The 11183-nt window shown below is 43.0% G+C and overlaps 1 protein-coding gene across 1 annotated transcript; it reads left to right on the top strand.

Moving 5' to 3' along the window:
• The first annotated feature begins 5422 nt into the window (after positions 1–5422).
• On the top strand, positions 5423–10935 carry LOC149159230 (uncharacterized). The gene is made up of 3 exons (XM_089434234.1): positions 5423–5741; positions 5865–6630; positions 6732–10935. Exons 1-3 carry the CDS (start codon positions 5423–5425, stop codon positions 10933–10935), a joined length of 5289 nt encoding a protein of 1762 aa, XP_089290360.1.
• The last annotated feature ends 248 nt before the right edge of the window (positions 10936–11183 follow it).

The following is an 11183-nucleotide window of genomic DNA, read 5'->3' as shown; positions in this document are numbered from 1 at the left end:
AATTTTACCATAAGTTCACCAATGGACGAAAATAAATAAATATCATTTGGCATTTGAATAATGAACAAGGCATTAGAGTGAATTCCTTTCAGCACTTAGCCTCCCTTGGCACATCTCACTTCAAGCAGCTCTACAACTCCCCCCCCACTACATCACTGGCTGAAATCATCAGAGTGGCTCAATTGTTTCCCCAGTTTGTTGATCAGGAGGATGTTGTGGATCTCAATAAGGCTGTTACATTGGGGGAGCTTGAGGCCACACTGAAATGGTTCAAGAAAGACAAGAGCCCTGGACCAGATGGATGGACGGTCGAGTTCTATATTTCTTTTTTCGAACTCCTTGGAGAAGATCTTCTCAAGGTCATTGAAGACTGCAGAATCTTTGGGCGAATGTACGAGGCTTACAACTCCACCTTCATAGCGCTCATCCCAAAATCTGATAACCCTGGCTCCTTTGACGACTTTCGTCCCATTTCCCTCTGTAATTGTATCTATAAGATCATTGCCAAAATCATAGCAAATCGACTTTGTCCATCCTATCCTCCCACATTTCCTCTGAACAATTTGCTTTCCTTCAGGATCGATAGATTCATGACCCTATAGGTATTGCACAAGAGGTCTTGCATTCCATTCAGACGAAGAAATTGAAAGGTATGATACTCAAAGTAGATCTTTCCAAAGCATTTGATCGTGCTAGCTGGTTATATATCAGAATGCTTTTAACTCATCTCGGTTTCCCCATAGAGTTTATAAATTGGATTATGTGCTGCATAACAAATATATCTTTCAGTGTCCTTATCAATGGATCGACGTCCCCATTTTTTCACTCGGAAAGGGGCCTCAGGCAAGGATGCCCACTCTCCCCTCTTTTATTTTTACTCATTATGGAGGGCCTTAGCAGACTCATCTTGGAAGAACACAGGATGGGGAGATTACAGGGTATCATGATTACAGACAATTGCATACTGACTCATCTTCTTTTTGTTGATGATGTGTTGCTCTTCCTGAATGGAGGCATTGGGGACCTGACAGACCTACAAAACATCATGGCCATATTTAGAACAACAACAGGAATGGAGATCAACATCATAAAATCCACCATCACCGCTTCGGGCTGCTCACCACATGAAATACAATATGCTCTCCATAGATTCCCATTCACTCTTCAAAATTTGGAGGATGGTCTTAGATATCTGGGATACAGGTTAAAACCCCACTGTTACAAGATTTTTGATTGGATTTGGCTGATCTCCAAGCTCGAGAGAAGACTTAACATCTGGCACCATAAGTATCTCTCCAGAGCGGGAAGGCTGGTCCTTATAAAAGTCGTTCTCGAAGCCACACCTGTATATTGGATGTCCCTAGCCTGGATTCCTAGGGGCATACTCACCAGAATTCAAAATCTCTGCTGCAGATTCCTTTGGAAAGGCAAACAGACTGGAAGAATATTTTCCTGGGCTAGATGGGAGATACTTGCTCTACCAAAGAAATGGGGAGGATGGGGAATTAAGAGACTGGACCATTTCTCAACTGCTCTGGTTGCTAAGTTGGGATGGCAGCTGGTTACCACGAGCAGTTTATGGACAAGGGTGGCCTACTCGAAATACATTTTCCCCCACAACACGATGGACTGGATCAGACAACCCAATTGGAACAAGACTGGGATATCCATCATTTGGAAAGCAATAATAAACTCCCTACCTCTCATCCGAGATGGAATCACCTGGAAAATTCAGTCCGGCTCATAGGTGGGCATTGGTTTGGATCCCTGGATTGGCAGTGGCAAATCACACAGGCTCCCACAGAACTAACCGTTCTACTCAACAATTATGGTATCACATAAATTAATCACACCACGGATCCAAAAAATTACACTCTATTCCGACAGGCATGGAAGACCGCTCGTCAACTACACCTCCCACAGATCTGGCATCACCATTGGGGTGATTACGTCTCTGCTCTGACTGAATCACATGTCAGGATCACAGAGGGGGAAGATGAGCTTGTTTGGGCCCAAGCAAAACATGGTAAATACTCACCCAAGGAAGGATACTTATGTATTTCTGCGGACCATCGACCACCGATTGTTGAGCATTGGTGGAGCCATCTGTGGAAACTAAAGTCGCCCCCCAGAACGCGACTGTTTATGTGGACAGTGCTTAGGAACAAGGCCTCCATGGGGGACAATCTAAATAAGCGAGCTTTTCACGAACCATCTTGGTGTTGCATATGCAAGAACAACATTGAAACCATTGATCACCTCTTCCTATATTGCCCGATCATTGTGGATATGTGGAATACAACCCTATGTGCCATAAACATCCATAGTCGATGGCAGGGCACATCTATAAAGGACGCATGGCTATCCTGGTGGACATCGGCTGTCCCGAATAAAGCCAGAAACCTTCCCCTCCTACTCTGTTGGGCTATTTGGATAGCCCGGAACCAATATATTTTCCAGAACATCACCCCAAATTGGCACTCTATCTCAGCTCGCATATTGGCCACCTATAACATCATCCCTGATGACGATGATTCTCCTCCCTCTAGAAACATTGTTCCTAAGGCCATCAATCGAGACTACCCCTGGGCTTATTTCGACGGGTCTGCCCAGGATGGAGGGTGTGGGGAGGGGGGGAGCTATTCTATACTTCTCTGATTCTCATTTTTTAAAAATCCAAATGGGTCTGGGAAGGGGCACAAATAATTATGCCAAGCTGACCACTCTCAAACATCTCCTTCATTTCTCCATGGAAAAACATTGCAGGAACATCCAAATCTTTGGGGACTCCAAGAATGTTATCAACTGGATAAATAATACATCTATTTTTCATGCTTATACTTTGAGACCCATTCTGGAAGAGGCACATAGATTCATTGCACATTTTGATCACTTTGTTTGTCGCCATATATACAGGGAACGCAACTAGATTTCTGATCAACTATCCAAGGAAGCTGCGAACCGACCTTGTGGTACATGGATGATTCAGGAACAGAGGGATGGTGATCATTATCAATACTATCATCGCCCATACATGGACTATAGAGCATAACTGGCCCGGAGGGGCCTGATTTTACATGGTTATATTTTTGTTGCATAATTTATCAGTACATATGTATATCTCGATCATATTTAGCTGTATATAATGGCAGATAAAAAACTGTACTCCCTGCGTGGAGTTTTTTGAACTTTGAAATTATTGAAGAAATGTTCTCCCTGCGTGGAGATTCATAAACCTTTTGATATATTCTTTTTGATATGCGAACAACCTCACTATATAGCATAAGCGGCACTGCATCTACAATATGTAATTTTCTTACTATCAATGAAAATTACGATTTTTCCTTGGGGAAAAAATTGATACCAAGGAGTTTTTTTTTTTTACACCAAAATTTTTTCTATTCCTATGACCAAATCTAATCTACTAGGCTATGTGGAAAATGAATTGGTAGAATTTCATTTCGTAATATTACTTTAGGGAATAATGAGGAGATTTAACTAATTCTTGCTTTCTACAAACCCCGAAAATAATATAAAAAAACTCAAATAATACAATTCCTCTATCACCTTACCCAGAATAAAAAGATAATCATACAATTTTTGGTTTAAGAAAATGTATTATTACATACTCCATTTTCCACATCTAAATCAAACTTTAACTTATACCTAATAAATAACCATCCACATTAATATTGATATATAAATTCTTAAAAATAATGAAAATTATAATTGATAAACACCCCTTCCTTCCTTCCCCATCCGCCTCCATCCATAATTGAATTAAAAAATGAATTTGCATTTTATCTCACCTAAATTGGCCCATAGATCCTCTTAAAAATAAGTTTAGTTTTAACCCTAAAAAAAATTGTCGCAGTAATATACCTCCAATGATGCACATTTCAAGATTTCCAAAAATAATGAAAGTAAATCCTAAAAAAACAATGCCCATAACATATCATAAACTATAGAACAAAAGCATGACAATTCAATCGAAATGAAAGGAACCAATGAAGAAGAAATTCTTACATAAGTACATACTCTTAGCAAATGTCAGAAGTATAAAGTTATAATTGCTAGATTTAATAATTTGTTGTTTAACGCGTTTTCCAGGTTAAAATGGTGTTATTTATTTAGAAATGGGATATTCTCTTTCAACAATGTTTACTATTGTCTTTCTGAAATTCTCTAGCAGATTAAGTGACGTATTCTTATATCTATATATATATAAATTTCAATGTATAATAGATTATAATACTGAGATTGAATTACAATCGGGTGAAATTTAAAAGGGTAATAGAAGTCGAGTAATTTTTTTTCCTTGATTACGTAGTTATATATATATAAATTTCAATGTATAATAGATTATAATACCGGTATTGAATTAGAAGAGGGAGAAATTTATAAGGGTAATAGAAGTTAGTTTTTTTTTTTTTTTTTAAGAATCAAGAAAAATATGGATATGTTTGGAGTTTAGGTCATATGTCTAATAATATTGCTAAAGAATATGTTTTATGTCATGATTTAAAGCGAATTGTGAACATGAGAATTCAAGAAGTAGTTGTTTTTGGTGATTTCTTGAATATAATTCATCATTTATATTCAGGATCTCTCCCCCAAATACAAAGTTAAATCATATTGTCAAGTGGATTTATCAGTTGTATTGGTTTATCCCCAAGAAGAAATATTTCCATGTTCTTGGATCAAACAACTCCAAGGCTAATCACATGACTAATTTGGGGTCAAGGCTAAATCAAGGTGAACTTTGGTAGCAACAAAAAAAGGGGTATGCCCCCCTTCCTTAATGGTTAATCAGGAGACTCATAAATCAAAGCGAAGGAACAATTCTTCATGATTTAATGTAAGATGTTGACGCTTTGTAAATTTTGGTTTTTGTTAGATTAGCATTGGTGAATGTCCAAGTAAAATACTATAGATATTATAGCATTTTGTTCAAAAGCTTCAAGGTCAGAATTATGTGGTCTTCATTTTGACCATGTCCACTAGTTTCAACTTGCTTAAGTAAATCATGTATTTAAAGTAAGTTTTAGTTCAATCTCTTTTAATATAATAGTTATTCTCTATTCTGGTTAAAAAAAAGTTAAAAAAGAAAAAAGAAAAAGAAAGATGAAATTTATATGGTGTTAAATTGTGATCAAAATTTCGATTTACATTCAATCTTAGGCTGCGCCCCCGCTGATCGCCCTCGGCCCTGATCGCCCGATCGGCCCTAATCGGCCCTTCCTCGGCCCTGATCGGCTCTGATCGCCCTCGGCCCTGCCCTGTCCCGCCTATTCGCGTCCCTCAGGCTGCGCGCAAGTGTTCTCTCTGCTCTCTGCGGAAGGAAGCTTGCTTTATACCATGAGGCCGGCCGGTTCAATGAAGGTTTGAGTCCCGGATTGAGCTTGGCTGGCTGCTTGGGTCCATGGAGGCGCTGGGCACTCCCCAGGCGGCCCCTCCCCCCCCTCCGTCCTCATCAGCTGAGGCCTTCAATCGTCTTCTGGAAGGTCTCCCTAAGAAGAAGAATGTCGAAGCCGCGAAATTTGTCAAGAAACTGGACGATATTCCGGAGATCTCCCTCCCTCCGGAAACCCCGATCCAGGTTGCACTGTCTTTGTCCGAGAGAGCCCTTGTAGGCCAGTTCACCGGACTTTGGCCTTCTCCCAAATCCACAGAGAACTGGGTCAAAAGGAACTGGGCGCCGTTGATCCAAGAAAGTGTGACCTCTTACTTCCTGGGGAGAGGTTTCTTCCTCTTCGAGTTTACCTCAAAGGATGACAAAGACCTGATCTTTCGAAACGGCCCCTACTTCATGGGCCCCCAGGGTCTGTATCTGAACAAATGGACTCCGGACTTCGATCCGGCAGTGGATGTACCCAAAGCTGTCCCAGTGTGGGTCAGGCTGCCAAATCTTCCAGTGCATTGCTGGAACTGGGACTCATTGAAGCATATAGGAAATGCCCTGGGGAAATTTATAGATCGGGCAAACAACAAGGACCAATATGATTGTGCCAGGATATGCGTGGAGGTGGACCTGGAGGAGGGACTACCAGAGGCCATTAAAATCAAGGTTGGAAGCTGGACTCACATGCAGAAACTAGACTACGAGCAGCTGCCCTTTAAATGCCGGAAATGCCATGTTTATGGCCATTTCGCCAGAAGCTGCCCGTCCAATACTGAATCTGTCCAAGGGAAGGAGGACGGCTGGAATCAAGTCAAGCGTACGAAAAATACTCACAAGACTCAGAAGGTGGGAGGATCCAATGGCAATCCTCATCAGGGCCCTGCTCCGCAGACCCAGCCCAAGACCGCCCTAGAAAACAGGTTTGACCCCCTCAGCTCTCAACCAGAGGACACACATGAAGTCGAGGCCCAGAAATCGGTCACTCCAGAGAAAGGTGGACAGCCTAATCCTTTCAAGGATTCAGGCGTAGCAGAAAGCTCAAAAGGAACCCCAGAAGAAGTTGAGGATGAGGACCAAGAATCGGAAGATTCGGAGGAGGAAGGAGAAATAGGAGACTCCCTAGCCTCTGTAAGGAGATCTACAAGAGGGCGCAAAACAGATCGGGAGAAAAGGGAGCATGAAACGTATAAGGACAAGTTGCAGGGCAGCCAACCTACATTGGAGAAGCTGTTAGCAAAGAAACCAAAGATGGCCAGAAATCAGCATCAAGGCTCCAAGGGAGCCCTCCAAAGCAAAGGTAAATAATGAAAATTATCTCCTGGAACTGCAGGGGTATGGGGAGCAAAATCAAAGAAGAGGCACTAAGAAACTTAATAAGAATAGAAGCCCCGGACATACTCCTCCTCCAGGAGACCAAGATGGAGGATTCGGACCTCCTTCATTTAAGTAGAAAACTATGGAATAAGAGCAAAGCAGCTGCTGTCTCAGCCCGAGGAGCCTCTGGAGGGCTGGGATCTCTATGGAATGATAGCAAGTACTCGCTAATATCTGAAACTTCAACCACCCACTGGTTGATGTTGAAGATGCAACACCTAGATACTAAAGAAATATTTTGCCTCTTCAACGTTTATGTGCCGGTCAGCGCTGGAGAAAAAAAGTCTTGCTGGGATTCATTAAGAAACCAAGCGGATCTGGGCATACTAGAAAATATCATCATTGCAGGAGACCTAAATCTCACGCTGCACTCTTCAGAAAAGCGTGGAGGTACCATTGTGCGAGATCCGGCAAGGGAATGGGCAGAAGATCTTCTCCATGATTGGGATCTGCTAGATATCAAGCCAGTTTCAGGTAAGTTCTCGTGGTCAAACAAAAGAATAGGGCCTGGTCATATTGCAGCAAGACTAGATAGATTTTTTGTGCAAAGTTCCTTCCTCCAGTTTGGATTAGATGCCAGCATGCATATCCTTCCCTGTAGTACCTCTGATCATAACCCCATCAAGTTGACCCTTCGAACCCTCTCGGATCTTGGCCCCATCCCCTTCAAATTTAGCCCTCTTTGGACCAAGGAACCCAGCTTTCTTCAGATTGTCAAGCATTGTTGGTCTCAGCCAGTCAATGGCTCTCCATTCTATATCTGGGAAGAGAAACTCAGAAGAGTGAAATCTGCCCTAAAAAGTTGGGCCAAATCTCTCCCTAATCCAGCCACTGAAAGGAAAAAGATCCAATGCATGCTGGATGCCCACCATCAGATCGTGGAAGAGGCCCTCATCACTAATGAAATTCTGGACAAAGAGGCTCATCTTCAACAGCAATATCACAAAGCCTGTCTGAATGAAGAGGAAGCCTGGAGGATCAAATCTCGCTGCCTTTGGCTCAAAGCAGGAGATAAAAACACCTCATACTTCCACAAGCAATCCCAAGCCAGGAAAAGCTTCAATCATATAGCAGAAATCAAAGAAGAAGCCGTGACCCATAAAGACTTTAAAGACATCAAGCAGGCTGCCTTTCGCCATTTTCAAAATTTGTACAGCGAAGAGGTGAATGGCCCTCAGAATTCTTACTTGCTGGACGGGGTCCCCTCTTCAGTCTCGGCTCAAATGAACCTCCAGCTAGAAGCCAAAGTCACCATGGAGGAGGTCAAAGCTGCTCTCTTTGCCATGGATCCTGATAAAGCTCCAGGACCTGACGGTTTTTCAGCCAGATTTCTTCAATTCTGCTGGCATATTGTGGGAAAAGATCTCCTCAAAATGATTCAAAAATCGCAGGATTGCCAGAAAATAGGAGGAAGCACAAACTCCTCGTTCCTTGCTCTTATACCTAAGGAGAAGGGCGCCAATTTGTTTAACAGATTCCGCCCCATCTCTCTTTGCAATATAGGCTACAAGCTGATCACCAAAATCATTGCTAGCAGGCTGAAACACATCCTCCCTAAAATCATCCCTGAGAATCAAGGGGGCTTCATCCATGGAAGACAGCTGGTGGATAACTTCATCCTAGTTCAAGAGGCAATCATCTCCAGTCACCAGCGCAAGGAAAGAGGTATGGTCATCAAACTGGATTTAGCAAATGCATTCGATCGTGTTAGGCATAGCTTTCTGTTGAATGTTTTAAAAAACTTTGGATTCAGAGAGAGATTTATAAAATGGATCCGGGCTTGTATCTCGGAGCCATGGATAGCCCCTTTAATCAATGGCAGAGCTGCAGGGTTCTTTAAAGCTACAAGAGGAATAAGGCAGGGCTGCCCCCTGTCTCCTCTGCTGTTTGTTATCCAAGCATCAGTTCTCAGCTTCCACTTAAACAAAAAAATGCAAGATCAGGAGATTCCAGGGATTTGCATTGCTAGAGGAGTCCAGAACATAAACCATGCCCTGTTTGCAGATGATACTCTGCTTCTCGGAGCTGCTTCAATCCACTCAGCCACCAGATTTAAAGAGGCTCTGGATGAGTTTGGCACGATGTCAGGAAGCTGTCTTAATAAAGGAAAGTGTCACATATACAGCTGGAATACCCCTCCCCCTATGCTCATCTCCATTGCCAGATGCTTAGGATTTGCTGGCTCTGCTGTATGGACCTCATTTAAGTATTTAGGAATGCCTATCTTCCTCAAACGTGCCTATAGCAGGGACTGGATACCTCAGCTGGAAAAATTCAAAGTCAAACTTCAGGCATGGGGCTATAATTGGTTAAATATTGCAGGCAAGACAGTTCTAATCAAATCTGTCCTCAGTAGTCTCCCTTTATTCCAGTTCTCTGTGCTCCTAGCTCCCGTCGGCATCCTTCAGAAAATGGACCAGCACATTCGAAACTTCTTTTGGAAGGGAGGTAAGCAAAATGAGAGGAAATTCCCCCTGGTCAACTGGGAGACAGTCCTCAAACCTCAGATGGAGGGAGGCCTAAACTTCAAGAAGCTTCCCCTCCAAAATATAGCCATGGGAGCTAAGCTTCTTTGGAAAATCATAGCGCCCAAGCCTGGCTGGGCTCAGCTTGCGCTTTGGAGGAAATATTTCACTGGCGAAAGGTTAAGATGCCTGGACGGACCTCTTCCCCAAGGCACCTCTTCATTTGCCAGACTCTGCTCTAAAGCTGCCCCTCTGATTCGTTCCAAGGCTTATTGGATCCCTGGGAATGGGAAAAAAATCAACATATGGTCAGATCGCATAATGGATCGCGATCCGATTGGGGACTGGCATTCTTTGAAGAAGCTGCGTGATTGGATCTCAAATACAGGTAAACACACCCTCTGGGACATTTCCAAGTGGGAAGGGACGCGATGGGTTGGCTGGAACTTCCTCGATACACCGGCGGAATTTCTGCAGGACGTCAACGTTCTATGCGACTTGTTAATCGGTGCTGCCCCCTCACACATACGCAGGAGAGACAGAAGAGGTTGGGGCTCTTTGGCGGCGGGATACACGGTGTCGAGTGGCTACACGAGCCTTGCTGCAATTCCGTATGCGCCCCCTGATCCAGCTCCGTGGAAAACAATTTGGGACATACCATCATTGCCCAAGATCGACATTTTCAATTGGTTGCTCTGTCACGGTAAAATTCTCACCGACGAGAACCTGCAGAGGCGTGGATTCAACGGTCCGTCGAGATGCTCGTTATGCAGAGAAAAGGCGGAGTGTGTCTCCCATCTGATATTAAACTGCAATTTTTCAGAGCAGGTTTGGAGAGCGCTGATGGAGCAATGGAATCCTAATTTCGTGCTGCCTGCCTCCATATCCGAACTCTTCACTAAGTGGCAGAATAGATATCCAGCACCCCCGCCTAAAAATAAAATGATAAAGGCCGCCTGGTCCTCTCTTCTTAAAATTTGCTGTTGGCAAATCTGGCTAGAGAGGAACAATAGAATATTCAGAAATACCCAGCATGATGTAAAAGTGGTAGTGACTAAAATAAAAACCCAGCTAAAAGAATGCCTGGAGGATTTTAAAGACGATTCGAATCTCAGCCAACTTGACATTATTTGGGGGGCTTCTTTAAATCTTCAATTCCGCCAAGCCAACAGAAGCATTATTCCTGTTGAGGAATGGCAAGTAAGAGGCATAAATAAGGAAGAGTTTCGTGCCTGGATCTCCAATCATAAGCTACATTCTCTCTTCTTCGATGGGGCAGCAAAAGGAAATCCTGGCAAGGCCGGGGCAGGAGGAACGGTTAATAGCATGGAAGGCACTCAGATTCACAGCTTTGCCTGGGGGCTGGGGTTCAATTCCAGCATCCAAGCGGAAGCATTGGCCCTGTATCAAGGTCTCAAACTGCTATTGAGCCTGGAAATCAAGGAGGCAATCATTCTAGGGGATTCTCAAGTGATCATAAAGCTCATGGTAACCAACACTGCCCCCCGGGACTTAAGATTAGCAAGGCAGATACAAAGAATTCGAAGCCTGGGAAAGCTGTTCCAAAATCTGAAATATTTCCATGTACTAAGAGAAAATAATAAAGAAGTGGATCGTGAAGCAAATAAGGCCGCTCTTCTCTCCGCCGGAGCAATGATAAGGGACGGGATAGAAACTTGGGATCCAATACCATAATCACTTCAGCACCTATGTTTTATTGCCTGATTCTAAATCAGTTTGTTTGCATTTTCAAGCTTGGACAAATTACAGAAATCAACTCCATTGTAGAGCCTAAAAAGAGCTGGAAGAGGAACACAAATTTAATACTTCAGGAGGTCGGTTCTATACAACTCCCTTTATAATCAGAACTCTGGCAATTAGGCCAATCAGTTAATATAATCCATAACTGTTCTTGTGAAAAAAAAAAAAAAAAATTGTGATCA

The sequence above is a fragment of the Pinus tabuliformis genome, chromosome 5_2, assembly GCF_031772625.1.
Source record: "Pinus tabuliformis cultivar Carrire ecotype Pingquan chromosome 5_2, CPIR1, whole genome shotgun sequence".
Classification (NCBI taxonomy): domain Eukaryota; kingdom Viridiplantae; phylum Streptophyta; class Pinopsida; order Pinales; family Pinaceae; genus Pinus; species Pinus tabuliformis.
Note: the sequence above shows the minus strand (reverse complement) of the source record. Positions and strands in the feature narration are given on the sequence as shown.

Excerpts from the sequence above, each read along its gene's own strand:
- LOC149159230 (XM_089434234.1), top strand. The coding sequence starts at position 5,423 with ATGGAGGCGCTGGGCACTCCCCAGGCGGCCCCTCCCCCCCCTCCGTCC. Across the intron at positions 5,742-5,864 it reads CTCTTACTTCCTGGGGAGAG|TGGATGTACCCAAAGCTGTC; the intron begins GTTTCTTCCTCT and ends TCGATCCGGCAG. Across the intron at positions 6,631-6,731 it reads CAACCTACATTGGAGAAGCT|GGGTATGGGGAGCAAAATCA; the intron begins GTTAGCAAAGAA and ends CTGGAACTGCAG.